Source organism: Pinus tabuliformis, chromosome 5_1 (assembly GCF_031772625.1).
Source record: "Pinus tabuliformis cultivar Carrire ecotype Pingquan chromosome 5_1, CPIR1, whole genome shotgun sequence".
In the NCBI taxonomy this organism is placed as follows: domain Eukaryota; kingdom Viridiplantae; phylum Streptophyta; class Pinopsida; order Pinales; family Pinaceae; genus Pinus; species Pinus tabuliformis.
Genome location: NC_142305.1, coordinates 796705530 through 796718435, shown reverse-complemented (window position 1 = coordinate 796718435; position 12906 = coordinate 796705530). Strand labels below are relative to the sequence as shown.

At 38.9% G+C, this 12906-nt stretch overlaps 1 protein-coding gene across 1 annotated transcript; it reads left to right on the top strand.

The window, feature by feature from the left end:
* The first annotated feature begins 10963 nt into the window (after nucleotides 1-10963).
* Nucleotides 10964-12663, top strand: LOC149167352 (cationic peroxidase 2-like). Its single transcript, XM_089431522.1, has 4 exons — nucleotides 10964-11255; nucleotides 11337-11516; nucleotides 11690-11852; nucleotides 11947-12663. The coding sequence occupies exons 1-4, from the start codon at nucleotides 11001-11003 to the stop codon at nucleotides 12360-12362; spliced, it is 1014 nt and encodes a 337-aa protein (XP_089287648.1). The 5' UTR covers nucleotides 10964-11000; the 3' UTR covers nucleotides 12363-12663.
* Nucleotides 12664-12906: the final 243 nt, after the last annotated feature.

Below are 12906 nucleotides of genomic sequence, written 5' to 3'. Positions count from 1 at the left end.
CATCAGTTTACTATCATTTAACCAAGGATGCAAGGAAAAATCTAGCACCGATAGCTGAGTTGGGCAAATTTGTGTGGTACACTAATGCAACCTCATAACTGTCGAGTGTACCTGCCATCTCACAGGATGACAGTTATTCGTAGAGATGTGAAGTTCAATGAAGAGAAGGCCATGAGATTTTCCCTTGAGAGGGAGCTTTAATTACATGTAGATGAGGAGATTTTAGCTCTAAAGGAAGAACCTCAGGATGACATGGAGGAGCTACAAGCAAAGGACTAGAGAGTGGAACCACCCACTCATGCGGAGACATCGAGAGATGGAAGGAAGCACACCATAGAATTTGAAAAATTGATGGATGATGCTAGAGATAATGTGGGAGCACGCACATCATAGCGTAGGAAGAGGAGGTCACCAGATCAGTAAACTGGCTACATGAATCTGATAAGCGAGAGTGTAGAGATTGAGCCATCCTCATTTGAAGAAGAAGTGCAACAACTAGTGTGGGTTGATGCCATGGTAGAGGAGTATCACTCCATTATTAGGAACAATGCTTGGGAAGTTTTCCCAAGGCTAGAGGACAAGTTAGTGGTAGGTTCCAGGTGGATCTACAAGGTGAAGCGAGAAACAAATGGTGTGAAAATTCTACTGCAGCATTTGATTTGATTTTCCTACTTATTTTCAGTAAGTTATTTATGAAATTCCTTCAATAAAAATTAAAATAAATTCTTTTGTAAATATCACACCATAATACAAAAATAAACACATGCACAAGAATCAGCATATCGACATAGATATTTTGGACAACAGTCCCCGGAAAAACCCAATGTTGGAAAACTGGTGCAGCAAGGGAGGATTTTATTATTCAACGATTCTTCAGTACAATCGGGTGCCAAACTGGCTTACCCAACAAAGAGAAAAATTCTCCAACACTTCTCCCAGTCTCAGTGTTAGCCTAGCTGACCTCTGCGTAGCTCCCAGACACTTTGCGTTAGCCCTAGGCCTCTCTGCGTCACCCATGTAGGCCCTCTAGTGATTGCGCAGTCTCTAGCTGCCTTAGCATCTGCCTCTCCTTCCTCTACGCTAGTCTTCTATTGCTGATCCTGACTCTCTGCTCCGTACTAGCTACCTCTTACAACTCTCCAGACCACTAGTTCAAATTTCTCAGCTAACCCTGCTCCAGAAATTGAACTGAATAGTCTCCCTCAGTGTGTTCTCCAATTGACCCTCAAGCCTCTCTTTATAGTTTTCTCATTTGTCCATCAATGACTGCCAAACTTCCAACCCTAGGAAGTAATGCATTAGTCCCAAATCCTTCATATTGAATTCTATGGCTATATTCTTCTTGCAATCCCCAATGAGCTTGGATGATCCTGTTATAAAGAGATCATCCACATACAATACTAATATTAGCAGCTCATTCTCTATAACCAGATAGTAGAGTTTCGGATCCGCATCACTCTTGAAAATCCCATCTTCTACAAGTAGCCCTTGATTCGACCATACCATGCTCTAGGTGTCTGTTTCAGCCAATACAATGCTTTCTTCAACTTGCATGCATGGGACTTCTTCTCATGTGTCTCAAAGCCCTTTGGTTGTTCAATGTATACCTCTTCTTCTATTACCCCTTTCAGAAAAGTCGTTTTGACATCCATATGATGAATCTCCCATCCCATCTGAGCCACAAGAGATATCACGATCCTAATAGATGTATACTTGGCTACTGGGGCAAAGGTCTCCTCGTAGTCAATTCCTTCCTTTTGAGCATACCCCTTAGCCACAAACTTGGCCTTGTATTTCTCAACACTGTCATCTGCAACATATTTGATCTTATAGATCCATCTCAAACGTACCACTGATCTGTCTTGAGGCATCGGCACTACCTCTGAGACATCGTTCACCATTATGGAGTTGTACTCCTCTACCATCACATCCAGCCAAACCTGACGTTGAGCTGCCTCCTAGAAATTGGCAGGCTCCCTATCCTGAGCTACTAATGCATGATATCTATCCGGCTATTTTCACTCCCTCTTACTGTTTCTTGGCGCACCGATGAAGTCCTCTGCATCTCACACAATCTGACGAAGTTGCGTGCCAGTTCTTCCTTTTCCAGTAGGTGCCTCTGTTAGCTCCTCCTCATCCTATGAATCTTCCTAATCCTGGGATGAATTATTTACGTCTGTTGGTTGAAGAGGTTTAACCGACAACTCTTCTTTTGACTGCTCCTCGGAAGGCATCTCATGAGATTTTCTGAAAAGCCTGTCCTCCATTAACTTTGCATCTCGTCCAACCACTACCTTCCTACTCCCTGGAAGATAGATTTTGTATGCCTTAGTGTTCTCGCTATGTCCCACTAGATATCCCTTTTCTGTAGTTTGATCCAACTTTTTTCTCTTTTCTTCGGTTATGCGATAATATGCTAAACTCCCAAATATCGTTAAATGATTGACTTCAGGCATCTTCCCTGTGAAAAATTTCTCTGGATTAATCTTGCCCAACACTCGATGAGGAGTCCTGTTTTGAACATAGACTGATATGTTGGATGCTTCTTCCCACATGAATTTTGGCATATCCTGATCATACATCATGGACCTAGCTACTTCTATAATAGTCATGTTCTTCCTTTCTGCTACTCCATTCTGCTCCGAATTGTATGGAGTTGTCCATTCTCTTCTGATGCCCTCCTTAGTGCAAAAATAAATCAAGTCCTTATCGACATACTCTCCTCCATTATCTGAGCACAAAACTTTTATTTTCTTCCCAGTTAGATTCTCCACTAGAGCCTTTAACTCTTTGAAGCGACATAAAACCTCGTCCTTGGTTTTCATAAAATAAATCCAAGTTTTCCTTGAGTGGTCATCAATGAAGGTAAGGAACTAATCGACACCACTAAGAGCTTTGGTGGACATAGATCCGCAGATATCTGAGTGTATCAATCCTAGTACACTCTTGGTCCTGTGTTTACTCCTAGGAAATGTTGCCAAGTGGCATACTTTCATAGAGCACATCCTCTGCATACATCATCTCATTTTGTACTAAGGTGTGGAACTCCTATTACAGTGCTCTTGAGAATTCTCAGAGCCCGATGGTGCAAATGTCCCATTCTTCTATGCCATAGTTTGTTCAAGTCCTTGTCTCCATGACTGCCTATTAGTGCCATTGGTGATTCTAGTTGTAATTTGTACAACCTGTTACTTTTGATCCCAATCTGCACTTTCTTTTTCCAGATTGGGTGTTTGACATATACCTTCTCCTTGATGAAGTAGACGTCATAGCCCTTGCCCTGAATTTGCGATACGGAAAGTAAGTTCATCCCCAATCCTGGTACATGCAGCACATTTGTAGTGCGGAACCATTCTCCCGATTCTATTTGAAAAACTATGGTACCCTTCCCTATAAGAGTACACTTTGCCTTGTTCCCCATGGTGATCTAAAAGTTCATCTTCTCTTCTCAATACTCTGAGAAACATTCCCTGATTCCCGTCATATGCCAAGAGGCTCCACTGTCTATATACCATACTTCTGATGATGTACAACTAGTCATACAAGCCACTTCTTCTTCCATCCTCGAAGACAACATGGAGAAATTGAAATCTCTTGTGCAATTTTCTAAAAATCTGTGCAAGTCCCCTGACGTGGATGCCTTTGCATCATGGTCTTGACCCATAACTGATTTTCCCTTTTTGTCTCTGATCACTTGCTTTGATACCATGTGAAAATTCTACTGCAACATCTGATTTACTTTGCCTACTTATTTTCAAAAAGTTATTTACGAAATTCCTTCAATAAACATTAAAATAAATTCTTCTGCAGATATCACAGCATAATATAGAAACAAACACATGCACAAGAATCAACACATCAACACAAATATTTTGGTCAACAATCCCCAAAAAAACCTAATGTGGGAAAATCAGTGCAGCAAGGCAGGATTTTATTATTCAAAAATTCTTCAGTATAATTGAGTGCCAAACTAGCTTACCCAATAGAGAGAAAAATTCTCCAGCACTTCTCCAAGTCCCAGCGTTAGCCTGATTGACCTTTGCGTAGCTCCCAAACACTCTGTGTCAGCCCTGGGCATCTCTGCGTCATCGACGCAAACCCTCTAGTGAATGCACAGTCTCCAGCTACCTCAACGTCTTCCTAAAAGGCCCTACGTTTTCCTCTCTTGCCTCTGCGCTAGTCTTCTATTGCTAATCTTGACTCTCTGCTCCGTACTAGCTGCTTACTGCTAATCTCCGGACCACTAGTTTGAATTTCTCAGCTAACCTTGCTTCAGAAATCGAACTGACTAGTCTCCCTCAGTGTGTTCTCTAACTGACCTTCAAGCCTCTCTTTATACTTTTCTCGTTGGTCCATCAATGGCTGAGATTAAGTCCCTTATCAATGACTAAGATTAGATCTAGCTCGATCCATGACTTTTGGACCATTCTAACTCAACTTTATATTAATTCACATTAATATTTTATTTTCTTTGAGTTTGGACTTAGGGACTCCATTAAAAATATTAATTATTTTAATATCTTCCAAACTGTTTAGATTCTACCCAAACCATTTCTGGGTCTTGGAGATCTCATGTGTTTTAGTCTCTCCACCAAGTCTCGTGGCTAGAGCACATCCAATGCTACCCCAAATCAACATATGGGAGTGTTGAGAAACATAAGGCTAGATTGTGGCCAAAGGGTTCTCTCAAGTGGAAGGAATTGATTACAAGGATAACTTTTCTATAGTAGAAAGGTACTCTTCAATCAGATCTATTCTAGCACTTTCAACGTAGATGGGATGGAAGATACATCAGATGGATGTGAAGACAACCTTCCTCAACAAAGTGATTGAGGAAGAGGTGTACATTGAGAAACTGAAAGGTTTTGCTACCATCAACCTAGAGAGTCGCATGTGTGAAGACTCAAGAGAGTGTTGTATGGATTGAAACAAGCACCTCGTACTTGGTACACCAAGATCAACAACCATTTCACTAGGTTTGGATTCACCAAAAGTGAAGAAGATGCAAACCTTTACCATATTGTGGTTGAAGGTAAATTATGGATTATAGTATTACATGTCGATGATTTAATTCTAATAGGCGATGATAAGCTAGTCAAATCTTGCAAAGAGGATCTTGTAAGAGAATTCAAGATGAAGGACCTAGGGCTCATGCATCATTTCCTTAGTATGGAAGTATGGCAAGGAGATGAGGAATTGTTTGTCTCTCAGGGCAAGTATGCCAATGATATACTGAAGAAGTTCCACATGGAGAGAAGCAAACCCATGGAGACTCCTCTACTAGGGAATTGGAGGAAGGAAGATGCTGCTTCAGGCGAAGTGGTAGAGGCTACTATTTATAGGAAACTTGTGGGTGTACTTATGTACTTGGTGAACACATGATCGTACATGTGTTTTGCAGTTAACGAACTTAGTCAAGCAGTTGTTAAGCCAACCAAACTCTACTGGAAAGGAGTTAAACATATGTTGAGATACCTCAAAGGCACCACTCAGTTTGGTCCTTGATACATACAAACAAAGGGAGTGAAAATTCATGGCTTCACAGATGCAGATTGGGCAAGGTGTCAATCATAAAGGAAGAGCACATGGGGGGGAATATTCAGTATTGGGTCAACAACAGTTTCTTGGTGAAACATGAAGCAAAGATTAGTTGCACTCAGTTCAACAGAAGCAGAGTACATGGATCCTAGTTAAGCAACTTATGAGGAAATCTAGATGAGGATGATCCTTATTGGGTTATTTGGTTAGCAGATGGATCCTACAATGATTTACTGTGACAATCAGAGTTGTATCAAACTCTCTAAGAATCTAGTTTTTCATGATCGGTCCAATGATATCGACATTCGATATCACCATCTCAGAGATTGTGTGCAGAGGAGAATCATGTTGCTGCAATACATTCCTACAGAGGAACATGATGAAAACATATTGACTAAGGAACTATCAAGAGGAAAACTCGAGTTACATAGAGGAAGGATTGGGGTCTCTGAGAGTCCCTTTCTTGTTCAGAGGGAGTGTTGAAAATGCAACAAGAAAATCCTGATTTAATTTTCCCTTCAATTAAATTAGGAGAAAAAATGGTAATTCCACATCAAAAGACAACTTGTATGAGTGTTAACTAAGTTAATCTGACTTAGTTGGTTCAATTAATTCTAGTTGAGGGTGTAACTTGAGTCATGTAGAGTGTCTCCTATTTTGTAAGAGCCTTGGTTGAGTTGATTTTAAGTTGTAATTAATTAATTCAGTCTAACTGAGTTAAAGTTAGTTAAATTAGTTTGAATTGATGGAGGAACTAGTAGGAGGTCTTACAGTGGGTTGTTGCTTCATGTGTTGAACCAATTAACTGATAATTCAACCATAAATAACTCATGCATGTCATATCTGAGAGTTACCTAGTTGAGATTGGAGTTCAAGGGTAGTGTACTATCAGTCTATAATCATCCAAATTGTACAGGTGGTGCATGCAGCCAAAGGAAGGTCTATGATGGATTGTGAAATTCCAATTGAGGAATTTCCCTAATTAATAGGGGCTAATTCCCAAGGAAACAATGCAAGGGAATAGGGAATTGGGTAAGCATAAAATTGGTTAAGTATTAGCCAAGGCTTGTCTAGGAAGTTGTGAGATAAATAGAGATAGAGCAGAGGTTACTCAGGCTTGAGCAAAGCATTGTAATCTTCTCATATGTTCTGACTAATGCAATGTACAGATAGCAAGGGTTTTTAGTTGTGGTTTTCCCTCGAAAATCATTATGTAATATGTTGATTAAATTCTTTCTCTTGTATATTTAGTGATTTCTTGATTAGTTGATTTTTTCCACTGATGAGTAGAGTAAATTCAAGTCTTTTGTTTTAGCAAATTACATAAGCAGTTTGAATCTACAAGGAATTTCTATAGTATCAATAGATATGATAATCTATGATTGGGACCCATTGTGGGGTTGTTATGGTGTTGTTGTGTTAAATTTATAGAGCACTACTAGCTATGGTTTAGCCGAGTGTTGATTCTTGCTAGTAGGAATGTTATTGGATCTATTTATTATACTTTTAGCGTGAATCAATGTCAGACATATTGTAGTTGGAGTGAAGGTTTCATTATTGTAGACATCAGTGTTTTGAATAACATTATGTATCAATGGGCGTCCAGACTAAGTCCCTCGAAATTCTTTAAAGTTTCTAAGTTCACATATCACAAAGATCCAAACATGTATTCGGGGTTGAATGAGCCTTCAAAGTGATTTATATCTGCGCTAGACACACTGAGGGCTCAACAAATATATACACACATTTAGACATCCGAGCTGATTTCCATTAGCATCTGTGGAGGAGTTTTGATCCAGATATGTGCATGTGATATATTTATAATAAAATCTAAAGTGGGGTGATTTAGCAACAACTGGTCATAGGCGCAAAGTCGGATGCACTTTATGTCCATTGGATGTATCCGGGAATCCAGACATCTAAGACTTTCATTTATGCATTTCATGGAAGCATCAGTTGTGAAAAGATCGAGATATGTCATGTGAAAGGGTTATATCTAGGGTGGGGCTCATCGAGATGTTCACAACTTCGAGCTAGGTCTCATATGATATTGAGAGTGGGCTCCACAAGGAGTTGTTGTTGCGAGGTCTCATATGTTGTCCAAGCCTGGATAAATGTTGTGGAATGGTAGTGAGTCCGGATTCAAGGGTATGGGAGGTTTTCCAAGTGCAAACTACATGCACACTCAGATATCCCCTGTGGTAGGATATAAAGGAAATTCATGATTTGCATGAAAAGTGAGGTCAAGTGGGACTCATGAATAAAGTTGATGTGGCAAGCGGCTTGGATGTGCCGATAATCTGTATAAGTGCCATGTGGGTGTCATGGTTGATGTGGCAAGGCCATGCGGGTCTCGTGTGGGTGCCACGTGACAACTCTTAATGATGTAGAAAGAGTTAATTGGGTAATCTTTTAAGGGGCATACTTTTGAATCCAAGGGTCAGATTTAGATAACATTTATAACGCCAGAAACCTCTTGATGAGTTGGATGCGATGGTGTTATCCAAAGGAAATTTTATAACCCCATCTTCATAATGAGACCATGGAGGCCGGGTTACTCCCATTCATCTTGGAAAGTCCAATGGGGTGACACAGAAAATTACAATAACCTTTTTCCTTTTTCCCTAGGGTTCTAAACACTTGACCCAATTGAAGAACTTATTCCCTTTGCATCAAAATGTGAAGAGTCTCCTCATACACAATATGAGGTAAGCAGTGAAACAAATTTGTTGAATAGATATAATTAATGCAATAATGAGTTCACTATATTTCATTAAAACCTAATGCCAAATACAAATAGTGGCACAATCAACATCAAGTTCCACATAAGTTTTAGGTTGGTGAGAAGGTATGGTTACACTTTTAAAAAGAGTGACCCATGGGTCCCCTTTGGAAGCTTAAACCACTGAGATACATGCCTTACACCATCACCAAGGCCATGGGAGAAAATTCATTTGAATTGAATACTCCATGACTTCTTGATCTACTCTCTATTTAATGTGGTGTTGCTTCTACGATATAAATTTTCACCTCTATTGAACACCTTGAAGGTGGAAGAGTACTTGGACACTAAGCTCAAGCTTATGTGCATTGATAAATCTACAATGGGCTAGATCATGGACACTACATTGAAGAGCATCCAACGATAGATAATAAATCTATCAATTTCTCAAAGCAAAGGAAATCCTTCACTGGAAACTAGTTCTAATAAAAGTTCTTCGAATTAGCATAAAACCTTACATAAAAAACCATTGTTAAGGAAAATATTGAGAAAAACATAATATTAATATTATAATTTTTTCAATATTTCTTCTCATTCCAATTAAAACATCTGGCTAATAAAAAGAAAAACTCTAATCCCAAAGGGAAAGACGCTAATCCACATGGACATCTCATGGTGATGATATTGGTAAGTTTTGAATTATAATTATTTACAACAAAACACGTCACTAAAAACGAAGGCCAGCTTCATATGATTCATAAAGAAAACCTTCACACAAGTGGTTTGTAGACGGTGTAAAAGAACCACAATGAAATACATGTGCAAAAGTCGAAATTCAAAGTTGTAAAGACAAACACAAAGATAGAAAAGTCCGTGACACTAATATAATAGATTAGAACAACCACATTAGTAAATAACTAGGCACGAAGATAGAACGACCCATAACACTAATATAATAGATTAAAACAATCGCATTAATAAATGACTACCTACGTAAATAAGTGAGCATATACATATGTGCATAGATGAAGATATACAAAATCAAATAACAGACCTTGAATAAAACAAAAAACGGAAATAGGTGAGCATATACAAAATCACATAACACAGCTTCAATCAAACACAAAACGGAAAGACAACGGGGATGTGCAACATGCAATCATGAAAGTCTTAAAAACCACTAAGAGTGCCCTGATCATAGAGCAGATCATGCATCCATAACCATCATTCATTTATTTTTTAACCATAAGAATGAAAATGCATATATATACCTCATACATTTTTTTAAAAGCAAAGAAAGGTGATGCAATAGAGACAAACTATTCAAACCTCAAAACGGTGTTACCACCATGAAATGCAAACCATATAATGAATGTCGTATTTTGTTTCTTCGGCATCAACCACAACCAGAACCTCGAAGCTTTAAACCGATAAGAGTGACATAGCGTCCCCTTCTCGGTTGCAGGGAATGGGAGTCCGGTCTCGTCGTGATACTTAGATCTTAATTGCGACTTGCCCAAAACATGACGTATGAATGACGTGAATTCCAATGTTGGTGATGTGTATATTGTCGCCCATTGAGATAAATGCGGCGCGATAAATGCGCTACCATCCGACGATGTAAGTCGTTCGTTGAATGCTCCTCTACTATATTGAAACGATTAAGTATTCGGACTTCAGCTTTTTTTAGGAGTTGTTTTCGATCGTTGAAGACTCCCTACTATTAAGTATTTGGACTTCCAGCTTGTGTTTTTATTAGGAGTTGTTTTTTTTTTTTTTTGATTTTTTTAGTGTTGGAATTTAGTTTTTTTTAGGTTAAATGTTGATTTGTATCATTTAAACTAGTTTTTTTAACTATATATGGATTCAGTGCCCCTAAAAATCTTTAAAACACTTTAATTGTATAGAAATTACCCATCAAACTTGTGATTTCAATAATTCTTATAAAAAATTTTAAAAAATTAAACCAAATAAATTCACCCAAAAAAAACTTAAAAATCTATTAAATATAACTAATTCTTATTATACCAACATTTTTAAGCTCTAAAGTCTAGAGCAAACTTTCGTCAAATAACCTTAAAAACCTATTAAATATAACTAATTCTTATTATACCAACATTTTTAAGCTCTAAAGTCTAGAGCAAACTTTCGTCAAATAACCTTACGCAATTTTGTCAGATCACTTCACAATCATTTTAACACGTTTCTTCTCATTTATTTCACAAATTTGTTTTATGGTGGAGCTGCTAATCCCAAATATCAATCTAGGGAATTGCTATCTGCTTTATCTGAGTAGGGTTGGTAAAGCCAATGTAGCACATTCCTATTTTATAGTTTAAAAGTTATTGAAATGTCTTCAGTTCACAGGTATAAGTGGAGCAGCATTCTAGAATTCTATGGGGCCAAGTCTTATTTTTACATTACCTCGTGCTACAAGTTGATAAAGCAATACTGGTGGAATGGATTAGCAAACGAAGTCAAAGTCATTACTCTGCAACAACGACATTTCCCCGAATGATGTCCAGATCGAATGTAAAATCCACTATCCCCCGTGGAATCCAACAATTTGATTATACTTCGGTCAGTCAATTCGTTAATGCGGTAGGGTTGGTAGGGTGTTCGTTGACTTTGGAAGCTACACCATGGCAGTTTGGCTATAAAACGCTCATTTGCAAATTTTAGTAGTCACTGCCTTCACTTGCATTGCTGAATTCCTGATAATTCTAGATTTCTCTACTCCATGAGAATGAAGCAGAGCATGAAGACCTGTTCAAATATTAATGCAATTGCATTTAGGGTATTTATGCTTATTTATGTTTGCTCCAGCGTTGCTCATGTCTTTGGAGAAGCGCAGGGGACTAGAGTCGGATTTTACTCCTACACTTGTCCTAGTCTTGAATATTTAGTAAAATCCACCGTTCAATCACATTTTGCTTCTGACCAAACCATTGCACCAGGATTGCTGAGGCTTTTCTTTCACGACTGCTTCATAAACGTATGGATTTATTTTTGATTTACTTTATTTAAAAGAAATGGATTTGATAAGTGTATGATGATGCGAGTGTCTTAATTGCAGGGCTGTGATGGATCCATATTGATTACTGGTCCGTCTGCAGAGAAAAACGCGCTTACAAATCTTGGGTTGCGAGGATTCGAAGTTATCGAAGATGTGAAGACCAAAGTAGAAGCTGCATGTCCAGGAGTTGTTTCATGCGCTGACATTCTCGCACTTTCTGTCCGTGACGCAGTAGTTCTGGTATTCATCACTTTTCCCACCTGCATTTCTCAATTCATAGCAACACTCTAAAGTCTAAACTTTCTTTCCACGGCAATATTTCATGATATGTAGCTGCATGTTTTGAACTTTGGTTACATTACATTTTAATATGGGTTCGGGGAATGAAAGTGTTAATGTTATTGGCATTACAGACGAATGGACCGAGCTGGTCTGTCCCGACAGGAAGGAGAGACGGGTTGGTATCGTCTTCATCCGACGCCGCTAATTTGCCGACACCGTCCGATTCCGTTACCGTACTGAAGCAGAAGTTCTCAGACAAAGGCCTCACAACCGAAGATCTTGTCATCCTTGCTGGTGAGAGCTCTGCATGCTCTTTTCACTACATAGCTGCGGCTATTGATGTTGCCGGTATAATTAACTTATTTGGGTTTTATATTCTTACATTCAGGGGCTCATACAATCGGAAAGACCGACTGCCAGTTTTTCAGCTACCGCCTTTACAACTTCACATCGACAGGGGACGCGGATCCGACAATCAATACAGCATACCTGAGCGATCTTCAAACGCAGTGCCCTTCGGGTGGTGACGGATCGAAGAGAGTTGATTTGGACAAGGGAAGCTCCACGACATTCGATGCGACTTTCTTCAGCAACGTGAGAGAAGGAAACGCTGCCCTTGAATCAGGTCAGAGGCTTTGGGGGGACAATTCCACCAAACCTTTCGTGCAAAACTACGCAGGAGGGACTTTCGGTGTATCGAGCTTCAACTTGGCTTTCACAAAATCTATGGTGAAGATGAGCAACATTGGAGTGAAGACAGGCACGAATGGCGAGATTCGTAAGGTCTGTTCTGCATTTAATTAATAATCAAACAGCAAATGTAATGGTATCGTTCTAGTAGGCAGATAAGATCGTTGCTTTGATTCTATTAATAAGGCCGAATATGACTGCAGCCGCGACCAATCACGCAGACTGCAAGCGGCAATTTATAATAATGTATTCATAATTTCTGTAATGTCTGTTATAAGAGTGCAGCCGTGACTGATCACTCAAGTTGCAAGCTCTAATAATGTAGGCATGATTTGTCTAATGTCTGTTATAAGACTGCAGCCGTGATTGTTTACGCAGAATGCACGCTGCACCCTCTTATTAATGTATTCATAGTTTGTAAGTCAAATACGTTAATTACTAGCTTTCTGTTAAATGGTGATTTAATGTATGTGGAAATATTTTTTGTTTAACAAGATTTAACCAAATAGGTTTAACCATAAAGCCATCACATTATCACCCTTCTAAAAATTACTTGAACCCAAATTCTCTACTCACATCACGTGGCCTCCTGTAATTAAAATGTTTGACGAATACAAATAGCATAGAATCTTTCCATCGAACCTTATATACACGTAAA